The sequence below is a fragment of the Durio zibethinus genome, chromosome 2 (genome assembly GCF_047325235.1).
Source record: "Durio zibethinus cultivar Kanyao isolate XHJ-2024 chromosome 2, ASM4732523v1, whole genome shotgun sequence".
NCBI classification, from domain to species: Eukaryota; Viridiplantae; Streptophyta; class Magnoliopsida; order Malvales; family Malvaceae; genus Durio; species Durio zibethinus.
Window position 1 is genome coordinate 4943589 of NC_143163.1, and position 26610 is coordinate 4970198.

Sequence of the window (26610 nt, forward strand, 5' to 3'; positions counted from 1 at the left end):
GAAATATGATTTACATGTGAATAAAAAATCTCACATCATTAAAAAATTTGAATAAAATGTCTTATATATGCATAAAAGATTCAAGAATCTAATAGTTTAAACTTTTAAACTCAAATAATATCCAACATATATGTATAAATTTTTTGATATGTTCTTATAAATTTTAAGTGTAATTTATATCCCTAACAATCACTTCTTATATAATAGTTTAAACATTAACATAAACATAAATATAATCCTTTGAGATTAAAACTACTTAAATCAAACTGTCTTGTTTACTCGAGACAATTTCCAGCATACACACCCCAAAACATTGACCATCCCGTTATTTTGTACCCATTTTTGTCAAAATTGATGTTGTCTTTTTTTTTTTTTAAGTTATCTTTGAGGGTAAAACTGCTGGCATTTTAGATAAGATTTTCTTGTTACATTGTTACTCTTTTGATTTTGACAGTTACTGGTTGATTTGGAATAGCAATAAAACAGTTATGTACATCTCTACTGTTTAATTATGGGCATTAATGCATACACACCAAAATCAAGGCTATAGACAAGTATTAGTACCCCAAGTTCTTCTCTTTCACTTCAACATAAAAATGTGGGTAAATTTACGACATTGACCTAGTACAAGAAAAAATAAAATCAAATTAATTAGAAAAATGAAAAATGAAATGTGAATAAACAGATTATTCATCAATGTAAAGGTAAAATAATGATTTTTTTAATACTTATAAATTAATTTGGTAAGTCTACCTTTGCCGCACTTGATCGACCATACACCATATCATTTAATTTCCAAATAAAATAAAATAAAAGTAGTTTCAACTTTTAAAGTATAAGAGAGTGGGGGGGACAGTTAACCTAAAATAGATCTGAAAATGATTTTTGAGAAAGGCACAGAGCATGGAAAATCAACTAAACCAAGAACAAGGCTTAATAATTGTTATTAATTAATTTATAATATATAAAGACCGCAAGCAAATAGCCTTGTGATCTTAAAATGTTTATTTTTTTTAAATGATTAAAGTTTAAATTTTGATGATTTTAATTTTAAAATACTCAAGTTTGCAAAGAAATTTAATTAGTAATTTATAAAAAAATATTTAATATATTTGCAATGAAAATTTTTAATTTTATAAACAAAATTAAAATAATAACACATATTTTATTTGTTTTAACTTAAATTTTTTAAATATATAAAATTAAAAATAACACATATTTTATTTATATTTATATTAATTTCGTTTGTAAAATTAAAAAAAATTATTATCAATATATTGAATAATTTATCTTTTTTTTTTTTATATTGAGGTTGAGGAAGGGATCGCATAAATAATTCAACACTTCTGGATAAATCATGTGGGTTAAAGTTGGGGATTCAACTTAATCAGTAGTTGATTAAGCAGGAAACCAGTTGTTTTATTATCATTTCTCATTTGGATTTCTATATGATTTATACCATAATGTTTCATTATAAAGATTAAAGTCCAAAGAAATTGGTAATTAATTCATTAAAACTAAAAAAATTTACATAATTAATAAATCTAACGTCTTTCCAAAGATTCACAAGAACCCAAACCCAGAAGCCCAGCTGAATCTCTTTCTTATTCTTTGCTTTCGCTTTATATCTCTCTTTTCCCGAATCTCACCTTACCAACTCTTTTCTTTTCTCTCTCGGAAAACCCAGAAAAGCTGTGTGGGTTTCAGTGCTGTTGAAGTAAAATGCAGAATCCTTAAGTAACCCTTTATGGGTTGTTTTCTATTATCCTCAAAATTATCTAAAATCTTGTTTCCTTCGAGGTTCTCAGCCATGAAAAACAATAAAAAAGAATTTTCTTTCAAGGCAATGCAGAAGAGAAGGTAGATTCCTTTGCAGTCTCAGATGATGGTGGCTGCATTTTTTCATCCACCAACTCCTTCACAGCCCCCTGTTCAAGAACCACAGCAAGAAACAAATGCCCATCAAGAAGAAAACCTAAGCACAACAACCGAAAGGTCTCCTCTTAAAGACAATGGCTCCACTGTTACAAGAAAACCCAGAGGTAGACAAGTTTCTTCCAGGTATATGTCTCCTTCTCCTTCTTCCACTTCTTCTTCCTCTTCTTCTTCAGCAGCAACAAAAGCGACAGCCAAAACAACCACTAGATTTCCTTCACCTCTTATTTCTCGTTCCACTAATACGACTCCAACGGGGAACAAAACGACTACGAGATCTCCTTCTCCGCTTCTTTCTCGTTCAAAAAATGCTACTTCTACTTCAGCACCGACTTCAACGGTGTTATCTTCGCTTCCTAAACGGTCTCAATCTGTGGACCGGAGGCGGCCCGGGGGTCAAGTGTCACAAGGAAACAATGTTAATGCCACGGAATTGTCAGCTGCTTCCAAGATGTTGCTTACTTCAACGAGAAGTTTGTCCGTTTCATTTCAAGGTGAGGCCTTTTCGCTTCCGATTAGTAAGATAAAGGCTCAAGTGGGTTCTACTTTGACTAGAAAAGCAACTCCTGAAAGGCGTAGAGCTACTCCAGTGAGAGATCATGGGGAGAACTCGAAGGCGGTGGATCAGCCCCGCTGGCCTGGGAGAACCCGGCAAGGGAATCCGGGATCGAATCCGTTGTCTAGGAGTTTGGATTATAGTGGTGAAGGGAAGATGTTTGGATCTGGTGCAATGTTGGCTAAGTCATTGCGACAATCAATGATGCTTGACGAGAGCAGTAGCAGGGTTTCTTTTGATGGTAATAGTAGGTTGAGTTTGGATTTCGGAAGTGCTGCTGAGTTGTTAAAAGAAGCCAATAAGCAAAACCGAGATGCTAATTCTCTAAATGAGGCTTCTTGTGTCTCTTTCGATCTCACTGCGTCTGATACAGATAGTGTGTCTTCTGGGAGCACCAATTCTGGAATGCAAGAATGTGGAGGAAATGGGACTTCGAAAGGGAGGGGCGGACCCCGTAATATTGTTGTGTCTGCAAGGTTTTGGCAGGAAACTAATAGCCGGTTGAGGCGGTTACATGATCCGGGTTCACCTTTATCTACAAGCCCTGGGTCTAGAATTGGTGCTCCAGCTAAGTTCAGTCAATCAAAAAGGTTTTCTAGTGATAGTGCAGTGTCTTCTCCGCGGACAATGGCGTCTGCTATTAGTGGAGGTACAAGACCTGCTTCTCCTAGTAAGCTTTGGACATCTTCAGCTTCATCTCCATTGAGAGGGCTAAGTCCTGCTCGGGTGAGAAATGCAGTTGGTGGGAAGATGATTGGTAATTCTGTTAATTCCCCTTCAATTCTTAGCTTTTCTGTTGATATTCAGAGAAGAAAGATGGGGGAGGATCGGATTGTTGATGCACACATGTTGAGGCTTCTTTATAACCGTTACTTGCAATGGAGATTTGTAAATGCAAGGGCAGATGCTACTTTCATGGTACAGAAACTGAGTGCAGAGGTATGGTTATCGTCCTGTCCATCTCATTTTTCTCAATACATTCAATGCATGTGTCTATGCGATTTTTGTTTGAGATATTTCGTGAATGCTTCAATTTACTTCATAGTAATAATTTTTCAAACAAGCTGAACCCAACTAGTTTAGGATAAAGATTACCTCTATTGCAAGTGGCAGCTTACATTTGGCATGATGGTATCTCATAGAGAACATCATGTGGTCTTGTGCAATATGGCATTATGTAATTTGTGTATATGCTAAATTGCTGAATTTATGTACTGAAGGTTGCATTTCATTTAGTTATCCTTGCCACCTGGAATTCCCCATAGTTCGTAAGAAAGTATATTCTTGTCCTTTTATACATGCTAGTAGATTAGATTTAGAGACAGAAGGATCTTAAGGCAATTTATTGTCATGTTTTTGAATGGTAAAATGCTTGATGAGATTAATGATTGGTGAGTAGGCTACCTGCTAAAGATAAGAGCTAGTACTCTAGTCAGCTTTGGCATAGTACTTATCAACACAGGATGATGTAAAATGTTTGCGAAAGACATACTACCGAATGAATGTTATTAAGCCTCTTTTCCCCTCTACTATTCTCGTACTAGAGTATTTATCAGTAACTTTAATCGCTTAAACTTCCTTGAGTAGAATTTTGAGTCCTCACTATTACGGCTAGGTTGGATGTCCGGACATTTTATCACATTGTGAAAGAGAAGCTTTGCTCTGGACAGTTGCCATTTATCAACAATGGATGCTACATAGTCAGTGACTTGGATTCCAATAACTGTTTTACCTTTGTCCTTATTGTCATTGTACCACTATTCCTATGGTCCTTGTTCATTTTCAACTTAGAGGTAAGGAAAAGTTTAATGATCTAAAGGAACTAACGGCCTATTCTGATGATTTGAGTTGTTATATGATGTCAATATGGAGTGAGTGTTGAATGGTAATTATTGTAAAATACTGTATTTGACTGATGAATTTGATATGTGATGTTAACGTAGATGAATTGTTGCTAATTTTGTGTATCCTTCTTGCCATAAGTATGAATGTGTGAAGAGCTTTTCAATCTCTCTCTACTGTTGTAAATTTGCACAATGGAAGGTTTAGTGGACTTATTGGAAAAAGGCAGAGATTAGAGATAAGCTTGCTGAGGAATTATTTAAATGATAGATTGAGTTTCATCAGTGTCTATTATCAACTGCTCAGTGATGATCTTATTCTGTTCTTGACATGAGAGAAGTGAATGATATTGACTGCATATCAGTTAAAAGGGCCGATTCTGATACCGGATTAAGAGAGTGAAGTGAAATGAATCTCTTAATCACACTCATAAACAAATGGATAATCTCACTCCCTTGAGGATATAGGTTCCACCACCCCAAAGAAACAAGAAAAGATTACTCTAAATTCTAGGGATACAGAATTCACCACCATAAAGAAAAGAGCAAAACAAGTTCACCACCCTAAGGGAAGCAACCCAAGAGATACAAAACTTAAGAAGGGAAAACACAAGGGCAGATACAAAAGTTTGGTCTTTTGTATAGATAAAATTATTGGGCTTAGAATAGGAACTTGCTCCTGCATTATATTCAAAGATTAGAATAACTGGTAGAACAAGAAAGATTGCTCTGGTTCTAATATTCTTTAAGATATACTTCTCTAGTAATGAGAATCATGCAAGGGAAATTTGGGCTGCTGGGTTTTGCTATATAATAAACAGGGATGGTTAAGTTTTCTTTTATCAACAGTTTGGTATAATTGTCAGTTTAATATAAAAAAGAACTAGGTTAAGAAAATAATAACAGTGAGTTGAGATTTAACATGATGTTCTCTAATAAGTCTGATATGTTCATGTCTAATGTTCCTTATTTTATACCAGAAAAACCTGTGGAATGCTTGGGTAACAACATCAGAACTGCGGCATTCTGTCACCCTTAAGAGAATCAAGTTGCTATTGCTGAGGCAAAAATTGAAATTGACTTCCATCCTGAAGGGACAGGTAAGATTCAAAACTTCACGTTTCTAAATTGTTGAATCAAATCCTTGTAGACATTTTCATAGGTGCAACTGCTTCAGCTATCTGATTATGTTTTTAGCTTCTTCATATTTATCACATCGTACATGTAATTCATGTATGTATCCGTACTTTCATAGTCCAGAGCAAAGCACATGCTGCATCAGGTTCAATTGACATCCATATAGATGAGAGTAAAAAAAGGCAACATTTTTAGGAATACTGTTGATGAGGATGAAATTATCAAAATTGGGACTTGGGTGTTATAATGAGGAATTTTTTTAGTTTTCAGCAATGGTCTAAGGGGGCTACATGGCCTTGGAAACATGCTTTAGAAGCAGTCACCAGTCATGTACATCATGGCATGAGTATGTACTGAATTTTTGTCCTAATTAAGACACCTAAAAGATGGAAAAAGGAAAATTAGATTTGTTATTCTTGTCTGCAGTAGTGAATGGTTCAGTGATTGATTTGTGTTTGAATTTCGTTCACCTTCTCGTGTCAGAGGAAGACAAGAAGAAAACAAGCAAATAAGAAATCAAGGAAAGTCAAGAAAAGATAGTTTTGTTCTATTATATTTCAAGCCCAGAAGGAAAAATGCTGTTGATGACTTGATAATTTGACCTTTACTCAGTTTCTCTTGTTGCCCTTTCTCCACTTCTTACTGTGTGCTTGTTAGAATAGATCTAATCCTTCCCCTCTCAGTTACAAGATGCTGGCTTTTATAGCATGAATTTCTCTTCTTCATGACTAAAATTTGTTATAATTGGTGAGTGTAGATAGCTCATTTGGAAGCATGGGCCCTCCTCGACAGAGACCACTCTAGCTCTTTGCTAGGAGCAACTGAAGCTTTAAAGGCCAGTACTCTCCGTCTTCCAATTGTTGGAAAAGCAATAGTAAATTTCTTCCTTTTTCTGTTTTCCCTGCTTTTCAATATACAATCTATTAATGGTTCAGCTCATGACTATCAGTGTGGTTTAAAATGTTGCCCTTGTTTCTCTTCCCTTTCTCTGTTTTCTCTCATAATAGGCTGATGTCCAAAATCTGAAGGATGCTGTCAGTTCAGCAGTTGATGTGATGCAGGCAATGGCATCCTCAATATGCTCATTATCATTAAAGGTAAAATTCATTAATTAAATCTTGTAGACATTATTGTTAGCAAAAAATTCATTAAATTCTTTCCTGTGGTAATTATTTGTTTTTCTACTACTTTTAAGAAGTTTATAGATAAATGCCACTAACACAAGAAAGTTCTTGAGTTGTGTTCTTAATTGTTGCCTATCAACAGGTTCTTGTTTTGCTGGTTTTCTTTAATACATATTGTCTTCTGATTAAGCCAGTTGTAACTTGTAAAGGCTTGACCATAGCTCTATAACAAGCCCTTCACTTGGTTTCTGACATGAGATAAAAAACTGATTATGGCTGTAGGAAATGGAAAGTGCATTTAAAAGTTAAAAACTCATAGGTTTTGCTTGTTAGAGTGGATAGAAAAATGGAAAGAGGGAAAATTAGAAAGAGAGAAATGTGAAAAGATAGAAAACATATTTTTTCTTTCCATAGCATGCTTGGTAGAAAAGATTGAAAAGTTACAAAGGAAATGTAATTTTTATTCCATCCATTGCATGGTAGAGTTGAAAAATGAAAGAAAATGAAAGTCATATTATTTTACCATTATTCCCTTTGTAAGATAAAATATAAAAAATGGTGAATAATCTTGTAAATATGCACCATTGACTCACATCTCCAATTTTTTCTCCTCTTATCATTTCAAATTGGAATGAGTTGTTTTTGTGAATAAGGGTAGAAAATAATCATCTTTCCTATTTTTTTTTCTTCTCTTTCCTACTAAGCACGCTCAAAATTCATTTCTTTATGCTTTTTCACCCCTCTCCCCAATCTATTGTTCCACTTTTTCACCCTACCAAGCATACTTTTATGGTTTAGTGGGCTATATCTCACCATAATTTGTTCTGTTAGACTGGAACTGCAACAACTCTTTTATGTTGTACTTATGTGTTTGCCTTTTTGGATTGTTTGTTGACTTTGGTGCCTAGGCTAGTAAAGGAAATTGTAGATAGATAAGAGCATGCTCCAAAATTAATGATTAAAGCACTCAACCACAAATAGGAGTCTTGAGGCTAGCTAGGCAATGAAAACATTTGTTACCATTTGTCGGTGGGTCTTAAAAACAGTGATGCAATACTCCAATTGAGTGGCGTTTCTCTATGGAAAAGAGAACGGCTTACTGAAAGGTGATGCCAAAAAGAATAGAAAGTTAATAGCATAATCCCTTCTCCCTTTCAGCTGAGTGGATTCTGTGCCTGGCTCTTACCATTTAGAAAACAGATGAGATATTTTTGTCAACAGGAACTGTTATTATATATTCATTAGGGGTGAGCAGAAATTGGTTCAAACCAATTTAACCAACCAAAACCGATGAAAAATGATCAATTTGATTTGGTCTATTTGGTTTTGGTTTTAGTCAGTTTTTTTGGATCGATTAAATTGATTAAATTGTTTGGTTTTCAGTTCTTAAAACTAATAACCAAACTGATCGGATTAATTGACTTTTTAATAATAAGAAAAAAGTTGAGATGAGTATTTTTATTTATCTTTTTCTTGTAAAATGTTATTAAAATTATTAAATTCTTTAGTGATTTCGTTTGAATGATACTTAAATTTAAGTTTTATTAAATTGAATTTATAACTAAATAATTGTTTATAATAAAAAAAAATGATAAAATGTTCAGTTTTTTAACTGAACCAATTTTAGTTAGTTCGGTTATGATCGGTTATTTAAAAATTTTATGTTGATTCAGTTATTTGTTGAATGAAAGTTGATTAATTCAATTATTGATTTTTTCGAACCGAATTGATCAATCACTCATCCCTGTAGATATTTAGAAATTTTCCATTAAAAGAAAAGATAATATACAAACTTTTCCAGCACTCTTGTCCCTCATCCTTGAAAAGGCACCGGATTTACAATGAATTTTGTCTGTGGGGGCATCTAGTTTTGCAACTGCAAATGTCATTTTCTAGGTTTGTAATGTTAGTGTTACACCTTGATGGAACACATACTAACTTAATGCTATTGAAATGTACTCTGACAACAAAAGGGATAAAGTTTTAATGAAGCCTTCACTCCTTGAAAAGGGATGAAAGAAGGAAATCTCGTAGTTTGTTTGAGCCTGTTTATTTATGCTTCACCTGAGCTTGCTCTTCGAAAGGAGCAAATCTACCTAATTAGCTAATACCATTTGTCCTTTGTAGGTGGAGGAAATGAACTGTTTAGTGGATGAACTTGTGAGTGTGACTGCAAAGGAAAGGGTTTTGCTTGAACAATGTAAAGATTTTTTGTCCATGTTAGCTGCCATTCAGGTAAACGTAGCATTTTGTTTTATATTCCAAGCTATTCTCCGCCTCATCTGCTCATGCGGCTCATTGTTTAAGGACGGTTCTTTTCAATAGGTTAAGGACTGTAGCTTGAGGACACATATAATACAACTAAATCGTGTACCCACTACCAGCAGCCGGACAACACGTGTAGAACTGATCTTATTTGACTAATCACTCTAAATGCTAACAACATTACACACCCAAGCTCATGTTTTTTCAATGGGTGGAGGCGGCACTGGACAAAATAAGAGTGGATTGAATATAGCTAGGCTTGGCTTCTCATTTTAGCAGTTTTGGAACCAGTTGTCTTCAATGATCACGCATGTAATTTTTTTTTTTTTTAATTTAGGGAAAGTGGCATATCCTCTCAACTGACTTCTGTATACAAGAACTCTCTTATTTTTTTCTTTTTTTTTTAGGTAAAAGAAAGCCTTGTCTATGTAAATATGTAAAGTTCACCCGATAACTAATTACCATGTATTTCTTTGTCTACTTTGATTAATCATCTAAGTATGATCTTGTTGATGCTTGTTCAATCAAAAGACAGTCCCCATTTCCATTTTCTCCAAATTCAATGAAGTGCATCCACTTTGATTTTGTGTAATTATAAGCAAGATTGGTGCAGGAAATTGAATTCTGCTTTCTTGCCCGAATTGAATAAACCACCTTGATCGAACAGCGATCTGCTGAAATTTCTTTGTCAGAGCTTCTCTAAATAGGGTGAGACGGGTAATGAGGATTTCTGCATCTGACATGGATGGATATGATCAACGTACAAGGCTCAAAACCAAACACATGAGTCATGAAACACGAGGCAGAGTCAGGAGGGACCTGGTGAAGGAGCTGACAAAATAGTATTCATGATTTTCTGCCTACATTCAATGTTCCCAACATACTCGGTAGCTTGGAGGGTCAAATTCTGTTTCAGTTGCAAATTTCAATGGTATGATAAAACTAGGATCATGTGTTCCAGTGAAAATGGGATTGGTTTTATTGACAAAAGCGGTGGAAGCTTAGAAAATAAGTAAAGGAGAATTACAAGATGAAGCTCAACTTTTCAAAAATTTATCTTGAGTGAATTGTATTTAATTTTTTTTTAATAAAAGTGAGTGAATTATTTGAATTTATTCTGAATTCCATTTAATATGTAAGCAATTCATCTTTCATAATCTTCCTTTTCCAATATTGGAAGCAACGGTCATCGTTCATCAATGTTTGAGAAATCTATTTCTTTAAATGATAAATTATAGTAACTCTAGTATCTAATGAAATTTAGGTAAAATTTTTAGTATTTAAGTAGCTGTCAAAGTGAGATCGGAGAAGAAGAAAAAGAAAAGGAAAACTATGGATGAAGAGAAAAAGGAGAAATTACAGCAATATTTGAGCAAACAACCAAAGTAGTCATCGACAACTCACGTTTCAGTTCCGGCGAGTGGGGAGCTCAAAACCCCTACGCCCACCACTAACATGGGCTGCCTTGCCTCCGCCGGTTACTCTTTTTCTTTTTGACCTCCACCTCCCTTACTGTGCCTGCGCCTTAGACTTTCCTTTCTTCGCATTGTCATCACGTGCTACAATTTAAAGCCGGCTTTGATCGTGACTTCTTAACTTCCTTCGTCTCTTTCTTATTTTACTTTGATTTTTTTTCCCGATGCCAAAAAATTAAAATTATTGATTCTTTATTCAACAAAGCAAGAAAAATAAATTTACATGCATCAATTGAGTTGATAAAAATCAAATGATTTTCATAACTAACGATTTTTATAAATTTAATATAAGTGATATTTGCGGTATGCTTTAATAATAAAATGAAATACTATATCATTGCCTATATAAATTTTTTTATCAAAAAAATAATTATTTTGTTTTGTTCTTTCCAACTTCCTTTTCTTGTTTTTTATTTGAAGATTTTAAAACTCTTTTTGAATAGGTAATTCTCTTCTTCACTGCAAAAACACCCTGCTAAGGTTTTGCTTTTCTTTTTTAATAGACTAGTAACATTCCTTTTCATGATTTTATATTGTAAATGGCTAAGATATTGCAAAGCTTGAATCCCATTATCAGCAAATTTTTTTAAAAATAATTTATAAATTCAATATATATATATATATATATTGTAATTTATCAGCAAAGCTGTAGTGCATTTGTGTCCCCATTCATTCCCATTCCTATCGGGCTTTGAAGAAGGTTCGATTTCCACGAGACCACTATTTGATTTATGGACTGCGGTGATGCCGGGAAACATAAAAAAATCAATTTGCAAAATGCAATTGAATGGACCCCAAACCCCAATCCCAAACAATTGAGAAGAAAAAGACAAGGGGTTTTCTTTCACAAGCCTAAAAATTAAAAACTATTGGTTTCACAAAGAGACCAAAAGCAAGAAGAAAAATGCATGGCTGACAGTGCCTTCCACCACAGTTCCATTTGATATTGATACACCGACATGCTTCCAATGGTTTGATAGTAGGTTGTTTCTTCTAAAAAAATAATTTCTTTGATGGATTTTTTTTTTCTTTGGCATAAGTCACTTGTAAAATGACTCTTTAAAGTAACCAAAAGCCAGTCTCACATTGAAGTAGTTTGTTTCCAATGCCATATTCTTTTCTTGACGTCATAAATGCCAGTGTTCAACAATTTTGAGCAAATTCAATGCTTTCAAGCATGATTTTTCTATTAAAAAACCATCCTATAAATCACAACAATTGATTTCTCAAGTAGTCATGTATGTCAAAATGGTTTAATTTCGTCAATAATTGCATAACATGGTGACAAATATTAGATTTTTAATTTTAATTATTATAACTTAATATGACAATTTCAAAAATAAAAAAATAGTTTAATTTCTAATTAGGTGAAAGAGGCGTTTTCATTTAAAAACAATGATTGATTGAGGAAAACATAAATTCGGAAGTGAAAATTATACAAAATCATTCATGCATGTCTAAAGTACAAGCATAAATGATTTCACTTGAAAACGAAAATGAAAATGGGAATTAAAGACGACTTCTTCAGTTCTTCTTATTCAATAACTCATAAATATAAACCTTTTTTAATAAGGGTAATTCGAAATTCTACAAAATTTCATGGAACTTCAACATGCCGAATATGAAGGAAAAGATCATACATCTTATGGTAACTTAAATCAAAATTACTAAGTTCCAAAAAAGATTGAAAGTTTTCTCAGATGAATAGTCTCATAAGCTTTTGTTCACCGCCGCCCTTTGAACTACTGCCATCTCCAGGAGAACGGCTTCCCAACGTTGTCGTTTCTGACTCCTCCGACGACGGCGTAGCTTCTCTCATCCTCTTCACCGTTCTATCATCACCGATCATCAAGCAGAGATCAATATCAGTAGCTTTACATTTAATCACTTCATCGAAATCCTTCATTTTCACAAAATCATGCTCTTTTGTCCCAAAAAACTGCCCCCCACCAACCGTTTCTGAAACATCCTCAAAGTCTGACCCTGAAACCCCACCGCTAAATTCGGGCAGCGGGTGCAACGTGCCTCCTTGAAGCACCGTCTGCACCGCCGACTGGCAGACGTTCCAGTTGCGTGTCCACAGCAACCCAACGGCTCCACTCACGGGGTTCACCATCCTCCCCACGGCTTCAAACAAAAGTGACTGAAACAAAGCTGCAAACCCATATGAAAACAGAGAAAAAGCCAATGACTTTTCATTATTTCAAGGATATATATAAAACTAGTAGAACATAGAATTACCAGGTCTTTGAGTCTGGGGCACGGAAGAAAGGAAGGACATAAGGCCAGCGCGGCCAAAGAACCTGGCGACGAAAACGGTGGCGTGGGCTTGGGCTTGAGGATTGTCTATACATTGCAAGCTTTGTCTAAGCATGCAATTTTCACTGCACCCTTTTCGGAGAACTCTACAGCCATTGCAACTCATTGTGAAGAATCTTTCAGCATAAGAAGAATGGGAACAATGGAAGCTAAGAAAATGAATAGATAAACAGAGACTTATATAGAGAGTGCATGTGGAGAAATGTGGGTGATAATTGATAATTGGGATGTGGGTTAAGTAACCATGGTTTATTTTGTGGAGTTAACTGTGGTTAAGGGGAATTTGACAAACTGATTTGTGGTGGGTTTTGGGGTTCCAAAGAAATGAGTGAGGAGCGGCTCCGGGTCTCCGCAGATGGGGAGATTGGAGATGTACCAGGCAGGCAGGCAGGCAGGCAGGCAGGCATAGCCGTTGGATTCTGTTTCGTGGATGTCTATGACCATGGATTCTTTTCTTTTCTTTTACAAGTCATGGACGTGAAGGCGAAGATCATTTTCAATCATTAGAGATTGTTTGTCACAATCCATAAACTTTCTATTGGATTTTGACTAGAAGATAATGCATTTGTTCATCTAAAGTTTGATCTGCAAGTTTATTTGAAGCCTTTTTAGTCAAACGGTGCAGCTGCCATTCTATTAAAATGAAACTGCAAATTTTAAAATTGATTTAGTTGTCAAATTGACATTGTTTCTCCCAAATCATACAAATCCCAAAATGAAAACTTGGTTATACTGACTGGTTTTATTGAAAGTGTGACGTGGGTGAATTTGAGATACTAAAAAAAAAACCACAATTTGGATAGGTTTTGTTGATACCTTTAAACCTGATAATATAAGGTTCAAGAAGCAAGTGCGGAAACTAGGAAGAAAATGGGGTGATGTGAGAGGATGGACGAGGATGACGATAGCGATGAAGCGGACACGTTGAAGTTTTATCCGATACTTTGCTGCACAGCATTTTAATATAAAAGAAACGTGTAGTGAATGTGAGAAGCTGAAAATGAAAGTTTATTCTTCTTCTTTTTATATTTTATTTTTTTGGTGGAGAATGGGATTCCAAGCCATGACCATTGGTTTTAACTTTTCTTTGGCTTCATTGACAAATATTGAGTTAAAAAAAAAAACTTAAAAAACAATAAATGTGATTAATAAGATATAATTAATTGAGTTTGAATCGATATAATATTAAATTTAAATTTAATTTAATTTAATTTAATTTAAATTTAATTTTTTAATTTAAATTCAATTTAAAATAAAAATTAAATTATTCAAACGTATAAGATTAGACTTAATTAACATATAAAAATAAATTTAATTATTATATTTGATAAATTTTTAATTATTTATATTTAAATTTGATTTTAAATTCGAGATATTTTATTTATTAAAATAATAAAAATATATTAAAAATAAAAATTTGATTAAACTTATAAATTATTCAAATCATATATAAAATTACTTAAATTAAATTCTATCAATAAATAAAATTATTCAAATTTAAATTTGATTAAATAATAATTAAATCAAATTTAAATTTTATCTCAATTAAATTTAAATAATTTATAAATATTAATATATTATTTGTACCTCTAATTAGATACGAAGTTAGGGGTAGGCGATATCTGAAACTAAATAAAAGCCTTGGATGGTGAGAGAGTGACGTTTTCATCTTTGGTGCTTTCCTTCACAGCACACAATTCTTTTTTTTTTTTTTCTTTTTAATTGTCCCTTCCAGGGAATAGAAGGACAAATGTGGTTTGGGAAGTGGATTGGGCAAGCATTATACAGGTCAGTTTTTGGTTCTATATATACCATCTCCATGAATCAGAATTTATTGAGATTTTCCTTTTTTTTTTTTTTTTTACTGCCCTTTGAGTTGGTTTAGTTACATTATGCAGAAGAGAAAAGCTCTTTTTTTTTTCTTTTCTCCTTCAGTAAAAGAACAATCATGAATCTAATTACATATATAGGTCACTGTAAGTTCAACTTGTTCACAGCTTTCTGATTTCATAGAAATTTTGTTCTTCATTACAAATACAAATATGGTTGGTCAATGCAAGAATGTTTTAACTTCAGTTAACTATATAAAGGTACATGAATCTGAAATTTAATTTATTTGATTTATATAATTACATAAAAATATTTAATAAATTTAAATTTTAAATTCTAATATCAACAACTCTTTTTAATTCAAGTTGCGACATACATTGAAAAAAATATATAATTTGAGGAAGAAAAAATGATAGGCTAACGCCAATCCTTTGTAATAAACGCTCCTAAGAAAATCTTTGCTGGTTGGTTTTGTGTCCGAGTGGAAGTTTATCTCAGAGAGCTCTTAACTTTGGGCAGCTTATCCAATACCTTTGAGATAAACGGTACATGAAAAAGGTACAAGCCCATCGAAACGTGAACTTAACAGCTGTTTTTTTTTTATTTTTTTATTTGGAAAGCAAACATTGTAACTTTTGCTGCGTCACATTTAATAAGATTTTTTCATTTTTTTTTTATCTTTGATTTTATTGATATTGATGATCCATGTGTTTGTATCATATATTCGTATCAACGTAGCAGAGATTGTACTCAAGCTTGGTTTTTCCTGTATTGAATATCAGCTCATTTGTCTTCAACAAACAGGATTGATTGGCATCCTGCAAATATGTACTTTTTACGGAGTTCTCATGAAACATTGGTTGGAAGCTATTAGATCATAAGTGAGAAAATGTGTTCTAATAGCAACACTTAATTGAACATCAAGTTAATGTTTTTCTACTGCATTCGCCAGGAGTTTTGCACAACCTTAAAGCAATAGCATGACAGAACTCTAAACAAAGCAACTTGATTGAAAGAAGCAAGGAGTGAATCACTTATCTTTCTACTATTTTGTTACAGAAACATAGCTTTGAAGATTTGAATTGAACCCCAAAAAAATGCACTCAACATTGAATGGCCAATATAGTGAAATCATGGACAGTGGTAACTGAACCATTTGATTTACCACACTCATTTATCTTAATTGTTCACAATCACACTGTTTGAAACACAAACTGATTAATATGATTGATCACTGTACTGAAGTGTTAATCATTGATCTCTGTACTGATTAATATGATTAAGAAAGCTAAAATGTGTACTGCTCATTTACTTTATTTAAACAGCTCTTTGCCAGCTGTGATGCATTACCTGACGACTAGCCTTCAAAACGGCGAGACAAACATCAATCAAATATACGAGTAGCATTGTAGCAACTTGCATGAGTGGCTGCCTCTTTATGCGTCTCCTGTACCTGCCCTCGAGTTCATTATACTTCCAGTAATCATTTTTTCCACAGCAATGTAAAGTTTCTGCAAAATAAGTGTTCTTCCAGACTATATATGCTTCATTTTGTTAATTTAACATGAAACTAGTTTTTGAATTTACTAATACCATTAAGAGAGGTAAAGCCCCAAAAACCCGCCAAAAAGCTAGCTACTATAGTCCCTCATTTCTACTAAGAAACTGAATGCCTCCTGTTTCTGGATGGTGTTGACTTATCTTCTTCTGGATTGGCAGAGCCAAGACTCTCTGATGAATCTGAACCACTATTCTCACCTTGGGCTCCTTTGGTTGACCATATCTTTGTAAATATCCTCTTGGACTTCACCAAACCTTTCATTTTACTAATGGCAGCCCTGTCAACACTATTTCTACTATCTCCACCATTTCTCTCACTCCCTCCTACCCCATTGCCCAACCTTAAGGCAGCCAGTTCCCCTTTCAGGACCTTGAGCTCCTCCGCTGTGGCCACTGCATCCCAATCTTCCTCTGGGTCGGTTGCTGCTGATCTTGAGCTTCCATGATATCCGCCATTTAGATCCTTCAGGCCTTTAGGTAAGTCAGGAGTGCTACTGCCTGATGAAGCAGCAGCCCTGACCTGCTCAAAAAAGAGAACCTGCACAACTACACGTAATGGGAGCCTCTCATTTTGCACAGCATGCATACATGCATCAATTGATAGTTTCTTGCAGTCCATTAATTTGCATATTTTTTTTCTCTCACTCTTGCTGATCCCTGGGTGCTCCTGCATTGAAACACAGTAGAATAAAGTTACATATAAGCAAAGTCAGAAGTAAGAAGTAACATAATTGGTTTGCCTTCATAACAATAATAGTTGCAGAGAGAGACTAGGCCAAAAGGTTTATTGAATTGGTAGTTATGGTCTAGGAGAGGCGGTTGATGGCATCACTTCTTAATTTAAAATGGAACATTAGGAAAAGACTTCCAAAGCCAAACTTGGTGGGTATTTAGATGCAACAAAGGCTTAACATCAACTTCATTTCAAGTCAACTATAATGCAAACACCAAGTTGTGTGCATTGAAAAATATGGACTTTGGCAAGATTCTCACCTTAAGATACATGTCAATGGCTCGGTAGAGCCCATCATGGGCAGGCCGCGAGATGCAAGACACCATTTCAGCAAGGTCTACAAACTTTGACAAGGGTAAGTTGGGATCCTTCGCAATTTCAGCAAGGTATGCATCTATCAATTTTGCCACCATCAGCTTGGAAGCATCTGTTAAAATTCCCGGTCTTCGTATTTCCCGAACCTCATTTTCTTCTGACTCAAATTCAGCATTCTGATCTTGCATCAGAAACTCTTTCACTATTTTCTGTACTGTATCAACATCATAAATTACATCTTCCCCTTCTGGTGCCCGTATCAAAAGATCATTTACAGAAGCCTCTTCCAGTTGTTGTCCTATTCGCCTCACCAGCTGTTCCCTTGATATTTCTCCTGTGTCAACAATGATGGCTGCTTTCAACAACTTCAGCAAGAAACTGCTAGATACACTTCCTTTCTCTGCAGGCAACAACCAGACAATTGTATCAACTGTTGATCGATACTTTACAACATCACCAGAATGGATCACACCCTTACTAAAACCCGGCAACCTTCTGTAAGAATAAGCTTTCAAAGCTTCCCCAACCACTTCATGGGACAGTATTCCTTTGGTTTTAATATTCATTATAACACGCTTGTATAGATCAATTTCAAGTTCACACAAATCCTCAACCCACCAATCCTTTGGCACTGGTCGACTTCTGACACCGTCACATTTAGGATCATTCCCATTTTCCTCTGGGAGCTTCCTCCGGTTATAAGTATAGGACCAATCAATCTTGGAAACATCAATGCAAGCCTTGGTAGCTATAGCATCAATGCAAAGACTGGCCACCTTCAGTTCCTCAGATAATGGTAATAAAGATGTTGTAGTCTGAAGAACAATGATCGAATCCTTCCAGCTGCGGAAGATGCTGGAGTTGAGGAAGACATCAATCTTGTAAATTAGGTTCCCTTTTTCAATGGTCTCGTGCATTCCTAAGTACTCAGCTGCACATCGAGCAGCAACAACATTGTAAGCATTAAGGGTGACGGTCATGCCATAACAAAATTTGGCACATATCTCAAATGCAACTGGACCGCCAGGAACGTCGGAAATCTGAACTTCATCACTATTTTCTTCATTACCGCTTGCTACCAACTTTTGCAAGCAGGCACTTTTTGACAGAAGAGGAAACTGCATATATGTTCACCCATTAGCTCCATAAAGTGAAATACCTTTTTATGATTGCAAATGAGCAGAACTGAGCCAAGCTTGCTCAACCTAACTGATCTTGTCATTCTAATTTGAAACTAGAGCACAGCTTAGTTCACGTGTCTTAGATAAAGTCAACAACCAAAATTAGGTAGATTTTACATTTCAGCAATTATATGAAATCCAAGACTAACACAAAGGCATAAGTTTGGATGGAATGTAAGGTATAATGCAACGCACTCTAGCAAGGACACCATAGTCAAAAACAACGCTTGACCATAGATGAAAATTTTACCTGAATTGAAAGAAAATGCATACCTTGTGCAGATAAAACTTAACATCCCCTACAGTGACAGTAATGTCGGTTGCCAGCTCATTTGCCACATACCTGAACATGGGTACATAAGCTTAAAACCATTAGAACTTTTCAAAATTCACACAGGTTGGACAACGACAAAATTAGAGAAGTCCCATTAGAGCTTTTGGTAAGAGTTGAAAATTTCAATTTGTACACCGTTTGTCTTTCTTTTTAAGCTATTAACAGTTGAAAAGAAAATCCCTTTGAATTGCTTTAAACAATATGCAAAATTATGCTTTTTGCCAAAGTATGGTACTGAAAAGGTACTGTACTTTGATTTTATCATACAAAATAGCCTAAACCAGAAACCAGACACTCGTGATGTCTGCATTGCTATGATGTATAGGCTATAAAGTGACAGTTACCAGATTTAATAACAGATGATTTTACGAAACTGAAATACTTCTAGAGCTGTAGACCATGCAACAAATACTGCTGGAATATAGGAAGAAAATTGCTAATAAAGGGAAACATAGTTTTAGAGACTATGATGCTTTAGCATCAAGAAACAAGTGCATTCATTTTAATAAACTTATAGATGTATATTGAATTTGTCTGCATTGCAATTGGTGCTTCTCTCTAAGACACTGTAAGGTAGCATGCTCCCCAAATGAAAGCGTATTTACAGGAATTGCATATTTACATAATAGATGGAATGGTTATTTTACACGGTACTATTACCCTATGTTAATAGGAATGCACAAACATCAGTCCATTGCAAATAACATGTATATTGATTTGCTTCAGAAAACAAGTTTGCAATTGCCTAAACAACCAACATCCATCAATTACCACAATTGCAGTAGTAAATCTATAATTAAAATTAGTAAAACCTCTTCAATTTTTAACTCATTTTAACCGGAAGTGCATATGATTAAGTTATTCTTCAACCTCATCCTACGTTCCTAAGTCTATTATGGCTTTAGCAATCCACAGTTGAGCACGTCCCTGTTCCTGGTTATTGGAAAGAATATAATTATAAAGAAAAGGAACTGGGAGGATTTCTCCCATAATTATAAAGAAAAAGAATATAATCATAAGCAGAATTACTAAACAACTACGTATATTGAAGCTCATCGATCTTGAATTTGAATTCATAACTATTGTGCTATGCACAACCAAAGTTAATATAGCTATGCAGAACTTATAATGTATATATGAGGAACCATAGAAGAAAAAGAAAGAAAGATCAAAGGTCAAAACCACATAAGATTAGTAATATTTTAGAGAATCCACCACCTGGGTTGGAAGATGTTTGAATAACATGGAAGGGGCTGTGCGTTTTCCTTTGAAGCCCCCCAAGCCAAAAAAAAAAAAAAAAAGGAAAGCAGCAAAGTAGCAGTGTTACGAGGAAAATAACAAATCAATAGCCTACAAAAGCTGCTAACCACATCAAACATTTTTTCACCTTGTTACAGTATACCAATAAATGGTCATCTAGAAAGGACCAAAATTTCACATACCCCCAAAAAGATTCCTAGTTCAAGCATAAACCACAGAGGCAAAGCTACCAGTCTAGTATGAGAATGCCGTTGAAATGAACACAAATAATTGACAGAGGCAAGAGATTATCACTTAATGGTCTCATGGAAGAGAAAATGCATCGAACAACATATAGTGGACATTTTTTTTATTATTCAGTAAGGGAATAAATGATAGATTGGAAATAAGAGTCCACGAGATCTCACCTCAAATTACTCCCATCGCTCTGAAACGTATCCGGCTTTGATCCAAGCTTCATAAACTTCATATTGGCAATCTAAAGATCTTCCTGCACTCTGAAACCTCAAAATGATCTTCTCAGCTACTCAACCGATCACCACTAAATCAAACACTAGACACTGAGCAACTCACATACCCAATGAAACATAACCCCAACCAAGGAAAAGTTGCCAGAAGTGGTAAGGAATACCCCAGGTGTGGGGACCGACTTTCTGAACGCAACCAACTTTCTGGGATTCAAGAGACTAAAGAAGGATCCAAAGGGTGGGAAGGATATATACTCGAAGAGTATGACAGAATCTCGACAGCAATCGAAGCAGAGGGTGGAGGGGTCTGAGTAAGAGAGAGAACTAGAAAATTGGCAAGATGGGGTTTTGAGTAATAATTTAAGAAAAGTTTCTCTTGAATGGCAAGAGAGCCATGGAAGAAGTTGTTTCCTTTGTTGATGGCAAAGCCCACCGAGTCCGGGCACTCCCAGTCAGCTTAGGAGACATAGACAACAGACTCTTTGCACTAAATAATTCCAAAAACCAGAGACACTCACAGGCACCAATCTGACTTCACCTCCACTCCCCACTATTTCTTTATCTCTCTTTATCTTTCTGACTACTCTGTTCCGTTGTTTCTCCTTTTTTTTAATTTTAAAGTTCTTAAAGATTCATATCACCACGACCTCTTGGTCTTAAAGGCTTCAAGTTCCAAACTTGACATATGCTAATCAATATATAGTTTTTTTTTTTTTATTTCTTTTTACCGTTTAAGTCTGAAACCTGCAATGGAAAACAGCATCTCGGTATCAGTTGAAAAAACCACCAAAACGGTAGACAACAAGCATCTATCTTTATTTCTTTTTTCAAAGTATGGGAATAAATTAAAAATATCACAAAAATAATAGTTATTATAGTAATCAACATCAAACATCAACTACCAACAACAATATCACCACAAAATTAAAACTGAAATCTGAGGAATCTACCAGAATATATCACAGAAACCTAATTAAATAACAAAATGTCAAGACTCAAGATCAGATTTTGATATATGCTGTAAAATCCCAAAACCCCACATGAATGGGAAAATGCCCATAATCAACTTGGAATCCAGAAGAGTAAAAGACAATCCCCAAAACCCACTCTCCGTGTAAACCCCAACAAAACCCAAGACCCTTGTATCAAATCTGCAAAGCCCATACAAACAAAGAAAAATAGCCGCCTTCTCCATTGTAGCAAAACAACAAATCCCATTTTAAGCATGAACCAGGAGGTACAAGCAAGCCTAGGAAAGCAAAACCATCTCAAACAAGAAGCAAATCCCATAACATAAAAACTCAGAAATGTCAAAACAGAACTTACCAAGAAATTTACACCACCATTGCAATTAGTTTGTGTCTCAGCTGAACAGTAAACACGTTTGAACAGTAATGATCACACGCAGGAACCATGCATGAGCATTTGAGTCAGTTTAAAAAAAACAAAACCCAAGTAACGAAATTTACACAAAACCCACAAAAACCAACAACTAAAAAAAACAACCTTCAAGTACCCATCAGTAAATGACCGGTTTATTAGTTTTCAGGAGAATCTATCAGATTACAAATTCAAAGAGAAACTCAAATTGTTTTTTCAGTTTTGGACAAAAAGCCAAGCTGTTGCCAAATGTTTTATCTGTTCTTCGTACTAGCACTACTACAACTAACCCTTCAACACAACCAAAAACTTTAACTTTGTTGCTTCGTATATTTCTCTCTATTAATATCGGTGAAGAAAGTAGATTTAGGTTCATTCAGTTTATTGGGAGAGGGGTGTCATTAACACACTCAACATCTAGCTCAGCTGTGCACGCCAAAACTGACACTCAGCTATCTTGTTGCCAACCTGTTTTTATTAAATGGCTTCTCTTTACTTGTGTCCTAATTAGCCTATCACTATCTCTTTCTCTCCTTTACTCTGTTTAAGACCGGTTCCTCTGAAAAAAAAAATTGGAGAAATTATATTAGAATTTCACGATTTCAACCCAAAACAAAGGAAAATGAAAAAGGAATTAAAGTCTTTTTTCAACATAAGTTATATTGTCCGTTTGATTGCGGTGAAATCATGACCAAACAATGGGGCTAAGAGAAAAAAAAATTGGTTCTTTGAATGTGTGTGAAAATCAAAGTGCATGAAATTCACTATTGCCAAAATAGTGTTGTATGTTGCTGCTGGAATTTAAGATTGAAATTTTAAAAACATAAATTTTCAAGAATTTGTGTAAAATAGAAGTAAGCTATCTTTTGCAGGCTGTAGTTAATCTAATAGAGTTTATTCTTGAAATTAAGAAAATTTTGTGTCAAATTTTAATTGAAAAGGTAATAAGAATGATTCATTTGTTGGTTCTAGTTTGATACGATAATCATACCATTTATCCTTGAAAAGTGATACATAGCATTTTGTAACTACTAAGTAGTTGTGGTAAATTTTAAGGATAGATTTTCTCTAAAAGAGAGTTTTTAAACGTATCTTCATTTTACTTTTTATTTTTTAATTTATTTATAAGTGAAATTATTTTATTATTTTTTAAAAATTTTAAATTTTAAAAATTTTATAATTTAAAAATTACAAAAAAGAAAATTTTCGGAGAGTTAGTTTGCAAAACTTGAAGAAAAATTATATAAAAAAAGAATTTTATTAAAAATTTTTATTAATTGATATAAAGAAAAAAATTATTATTGGAAAGAAAATTATAAATTTTAAAATTAATAAAAAGAAAAATAACTTTACTATTTTGACTTTAAAAAAATAAAATCTTATGAGGTCTTAATTAAATTAAAGATAAAATAATAAATGTAATTTTTTTTATAAATTTAAATTTAAATTTTTTATTATCAATTATTAAAATTTTATAATAGCCATAACTAAACTAAATTTTTTAAAGAAATCTCTCTATTTACTTGTTAGTTTTCTTTAGTTAACATATTATATTTTAAGAAAATTGTATAGTATTCAATAATATTATTTACACAACTTTTAAGATTTTATATATCAGATATTGATAAGATTTAATAGTAGACCTGACGATTTGTGTATTTGTATCGTGTAAAATATTAAATTTTATATATTCATAATATGTTTTATATAAAAATTACATGGTATAATTTATGTCGATATAAAAATATAATTTTTTTTTTACTTTTGTTAAACCCATGTATAATTATTATTAAAATTTTAAATCATATTATATTCCTATCATATTTTTATATCATGTTCATATCATGTCATTCTATAATATTTTAAGTTGTTAGGTCTACTTAATAATTCCTTCATCATCTTTCATAATATCAAGAGGTAAAATATTTAATTAAAATATCATAAAATTTTATTCCCTTTCTAAAGTCAAAATAATAAAATCAACTTACTTTTTATTAATTTTAAAATTAATGATTCCTTTCTAATAATAACTTTTTTTATTATATCAATTAATAATTTTTTTCTTTTTGTAATTTTTCTTAAAAAGTTTAAATACTTTTAAAAATTTGTATAACTTTCCAAAAATAAATATTTAGTAACTTATATAATGGATACATATTCTATAAATTAAATAATTTATCGAATAAAAATATTCAAAAATTTATAAAAAAGACAACTAAGTAATTTCGTTTAAAAAATTAAAATATGAACTTAGGGTGCATTTAAAAGCTCTCTCCATCTCTAAAAATGTGGGGGGATGAGACTTAAATTGAAAAGTCTTTTATGCAACTATCAACTAAGCAATGTATTTGATTATTTATAAGTTTTTTCTTTATGTTCATGAACATGATTTTTTTTTTTTTTTTTGAAGATTTACCTTCATTGAAATTTATTGTCATTTGAATTATTGACATCTTAATTATTTTTTTTAGTGGTAACGAGTTTTTACACTTCACTTACTACATCCTTTACCGTATCGATTCAAATAGATTTATTTAACCTATCACATGAAAAAATTATTGCCACCCTATTTGCTACGCAGCATTTGCAAGAATTATTAGCAACAGTTGCAGAATATTTAATGCTAGTATATAACAGGATATTAGGTCAATTCAAGGTCATGCTAAAAAGAGCCATCTCTTTCTTATCCCTCATCCAGCTGAAGAAAAGCCATTATAACAAAGAGGTTAGATGAGTGCAACCAAAGGTAAATGGTTGTCTCAGGACTGTGGGGTCCCATCAATTTAAAGAAGCTTGATATCAATGATAAGAATGAATATTTATATCCTTTTTTATTTTTGCAGTGCCATTGCAATCACTAATTCGCAATCTTTTTTCCTGTTTCTGGAAATGTTAAAAGTGTTTGATATTTTAATATATATTCTGAGCATTCATATCATTTATGAGCATTCAGACTGTTTGATTATCGGGTAATTTTCCTTTTCAAATTTCGATCTCTTTATATAAAATAATTTCTTAAATGAGAACTGCATTAACAGCTTACATTTAAGGGAATCTTGAATTTATTTGACAATTGATTACCAGTCAAGCTACAGCAAGCCAACCAGCTAGCATCACCCTCTGCCTCATAGGATGTTAAAGCTCTTTCATTTGCAAGTTATAACCCCGTGATGTCCCCATGATGCCAAAGAATCCTTTTCCCAACCAAAATCAACAAAGACAGGCAGCATGGATCAATAAAAAAAATTTGGGTTAGAACATTTTCCTATGAAAGTGCTAGATTTCTTTGACATTTATGATCACCTCATTCACAGTTTCACACCACATTTCGAGGCTTTTCTTTCTTTCCTTTACTGCTTTATAATTAGTAGATTAAGAGAGTTATCCATCAAAAACTCCAACACATGTTGCTGACTGTATGTATACTATATATAAATCCTACTGCTACATATCTCACATAAAAAATTGGGTTTGGGATTTTTTTAAGAAACACTTGATTCCTTGTCTATTTTTTTAACCAAATCTTCAAACTCAGAGAAGGTTTTTTAGGCAGAATTTTTACCAAAAGTCATTGTGTGGTTGGGGGATTTCGACGAGAAAATTTGTCAACGGATTATGATGATCATCACCCCGAGGTAGTGTTCATATGAAGGGGTCCTACATGCCTAATTTTGAGCACAAAGTTTCTCTAAAGGAATAAAAACTCCAGCTTATGGTCGTATGCTAGTTGTGGAAAAAGAGGTTCCCAGTCTCTCTAACTTTGAGTCTTTGACCCACCACATGCTTTTTGCAAGTTTCTTGGATTGCTTGCCCGTTTGTGCCAAACCCCAGCTTTACTTCTTGATTGATCGTTATCTCTTGATCAGTTTGTATGGATACCCGTGATTCCGAATTGTATCATCATCATCTTCGTATACTCATTTAGCTATCTCAATCAATTATTTTTATCAAACTTTGTACATAAATGATAAATCCCAATACTTTCTCATCTCACCAAGATGATGAATCAAATCGATTGTCGGTCAAAATCATATATATTTGACTAAAAAATTAGTTGGCTGGGATCTTATGGGAGACAAAGTGAAATAGCTAAGACGTTGTGATCAAAAGACACTGCTGGTACAACTCATTTATATACTGCGTAAGAGATAAAACAAATGGGAAAATGGTTACTCGGTGGACTAAGAGAATGCACATGGGCACCAAATCCATAGTAGCTTAAAAGTTCCACTTTAAGTAGGGCAATTTGCTTGATTTTCCATACCAAGACCGATACCCTTTAATCATGCCAGCCATGCATGACCGGTACTCTATGTTTTGCCATGCATCATACCGCAAGTCACATGGATCCTGGACTATAAAATTGATAATCGGCTTCTTCCTTTAAAAAAATGTTTGGTTATTGAGTACGATGCCCGAACAAGTATAAAAAATCAATTTATTACTGTTTCCATCTCATTTTCGTTCTTTCCTGTCTCACATTTGTAAAATTGCTTTGCTTGTATGTTACACTTTGAAAACTTAGCCCTTTTTTCTTTTATTATTCTTTTGCTTGCTTCTCCGTCTATGTATCAACTTCCCTAATGGGAGAGAAAGTGAAACATGAGCTATAGCTCACAAGGCAAGCATACATGTAAAAAAGAAAACGCATGTATCAGTTTGGTTTTAAGCCACCCCTTCTCTGTGCAGAAAATGATATTCATAGGCTAGAGTCTGGACCACCATCGATTGGAAGGTGCCCATGTTTTCCGTTTCTTTTCGCCACTAAGATATACCCCATTAGATCGAAAAAGCCAAAGTATTCGGCAAACCCATGGCAGGCATTAGAAAATCCCGATCAAGCCATATTTAATTAAGAAAGTTACTACTATTTCTTACTATAATATGATTGGTTTTAT

General features: G+C 33.8%; 3 protein-coding genes across 3 annotated transcripts; 1 reads left to right on the forward strand and 2 right to left on the reverse strand.

Moving 5' to 3' along the window:
• The first annotated feature begins 1308 nt into the window (after nt 1-1308).
• On the forward strand, nt 1309-9338 carry LOC111309009 (QWRF motif-containing protein 2-like). Its single transcript, XM_089747193.1, has 6 exons — nt 1309-3430; nt 5313-5432; nt 6227-6343; nt 6477-6566; nt 8721-8828; nt 8919-9338. Exons 1-6 carry the CDS (start codon nt 1883-1885, stop codon nt 9015-9017), a joined length of 2082 nt encoding a protein of 693 aa, XP_089603319.1. The 5' UTR covers nt 1309-1882; the 3' UTR covers nt 9018-9338.
• Nucleotides 9339-11836: 2498 nt separating this feature from the next.
• LOC111308315 (LOB domain-containing protein 39-like) lies at nt 11837-13310 on the reverse strand. The gene is made up of 2 exons (XM_022906634.2): nt 12575-13310; nt 11837-12487 (listed from the first exon to the last, which is right to left on the reverse strand). The coding sequence occupies exons 1-2, from the start codon at nt 12756-12758 to the stop codon at nt 12030-12032; spliced, it is 642 nt and encodes a 213-aa protein (XP_022762369.2). The 5' UTR covers nt 12759-13310; the 3' UTR covers nt 11837-12029.
• A 2448-nt stretch (nt 13311-15758) lies between these two features.
• LOC111309010 (phototropic-responsive NPH3 family protein NPY2-like) lies at nt 15759-22529 on the reverse strand. Its single transcript, XM_022907757.2, has 5 exons — nt 21659-22529; nt 20273-21076; nt 18545-18614; nt 17036-18208; nt 15759-16709 (listed from the first exon to the last, which is right to left on the reverse strand). Exons 2-5 carry the CDS (start codon nt 20332-20334, stop codon nt 16140-16142), a joined length of 1875 nt encoding a protein of 624 aa, XP_022763492.2. The 5' UTR covers nt 20335-21076; nt 21659-22529; the 3' UTR covers nt 15759-16139.
• Between the last annotated feature and the right edge of the window lie 4081 nt (nt 22530-26610).

What these genes read in the sequence shown, in the direction of transcription:
- LOC111309009 (XM_089747193.1), top strand. Translation starts at nt 1,883, where the DNA reads ATGATGGTGGCTGCATTTTTTCATCCACCAACTCCTTCACAGCCCCCT. An exon ending in TATGCTCATTATCATTAAAG is followed by an intron (nt 6,567 to 8,720) that starts GTAAAATTCATT and finishes TGTCCTTTGTAG; the next exon opens with GTGGAGGAAATGAACTGTTT. An exon ending in CCATGTTAGCTGCCATTCAG is followed by an intron (nt 8,829 to 8,918) that starts GTAAACGTAGCA and finishes TCTTTTCAATAG; the next exon opens with GTTAAGGACTGTAGCTTGAG.
- LOC111308315 (XM_022906634.2), bottom strand. Translation starts at nt 12,758, where the DNA reads ATGAGTTGCAATGGCTGTAGAGTTCTCCGAAAAGGGTGCAGTGAAAAT. An exon ending in GCCCCAGACTCAAAGACCTG is followed by an intron (nt 12,488 to 12,574) that starts GTAATTCTATGT and finishes ATGGGTTTGCAG; the next exon opens with CTTTGTTTCAGTCACTTTTG.
- LOC111309010 (XM_022907757.2), bottom strand. Translation starts at nt 20,334, where the DNA reads ATGAAGTTTATGAAGCTTGGATCAAAGCCGGATACGTTTCAGAGCGAT. An exon ending in AGCGATGGGAGTAATTTGAG is followed by an intron (nt 18,615 to 20,272) that starts GTGAGATCTCGT and finishes ACCCATGTTCAG; the next exon opens with GTATGTGGCAAATGAGCTGG. An exon ending in CCATTGACATGTATCTTAAG is followed by an intron (nt 16,710 to 17,035) that starts GTGAGAATCTTG and finishes GTTTCAATGCAG; the next exon opens with GAGCACCCAGGGATCAGCAA.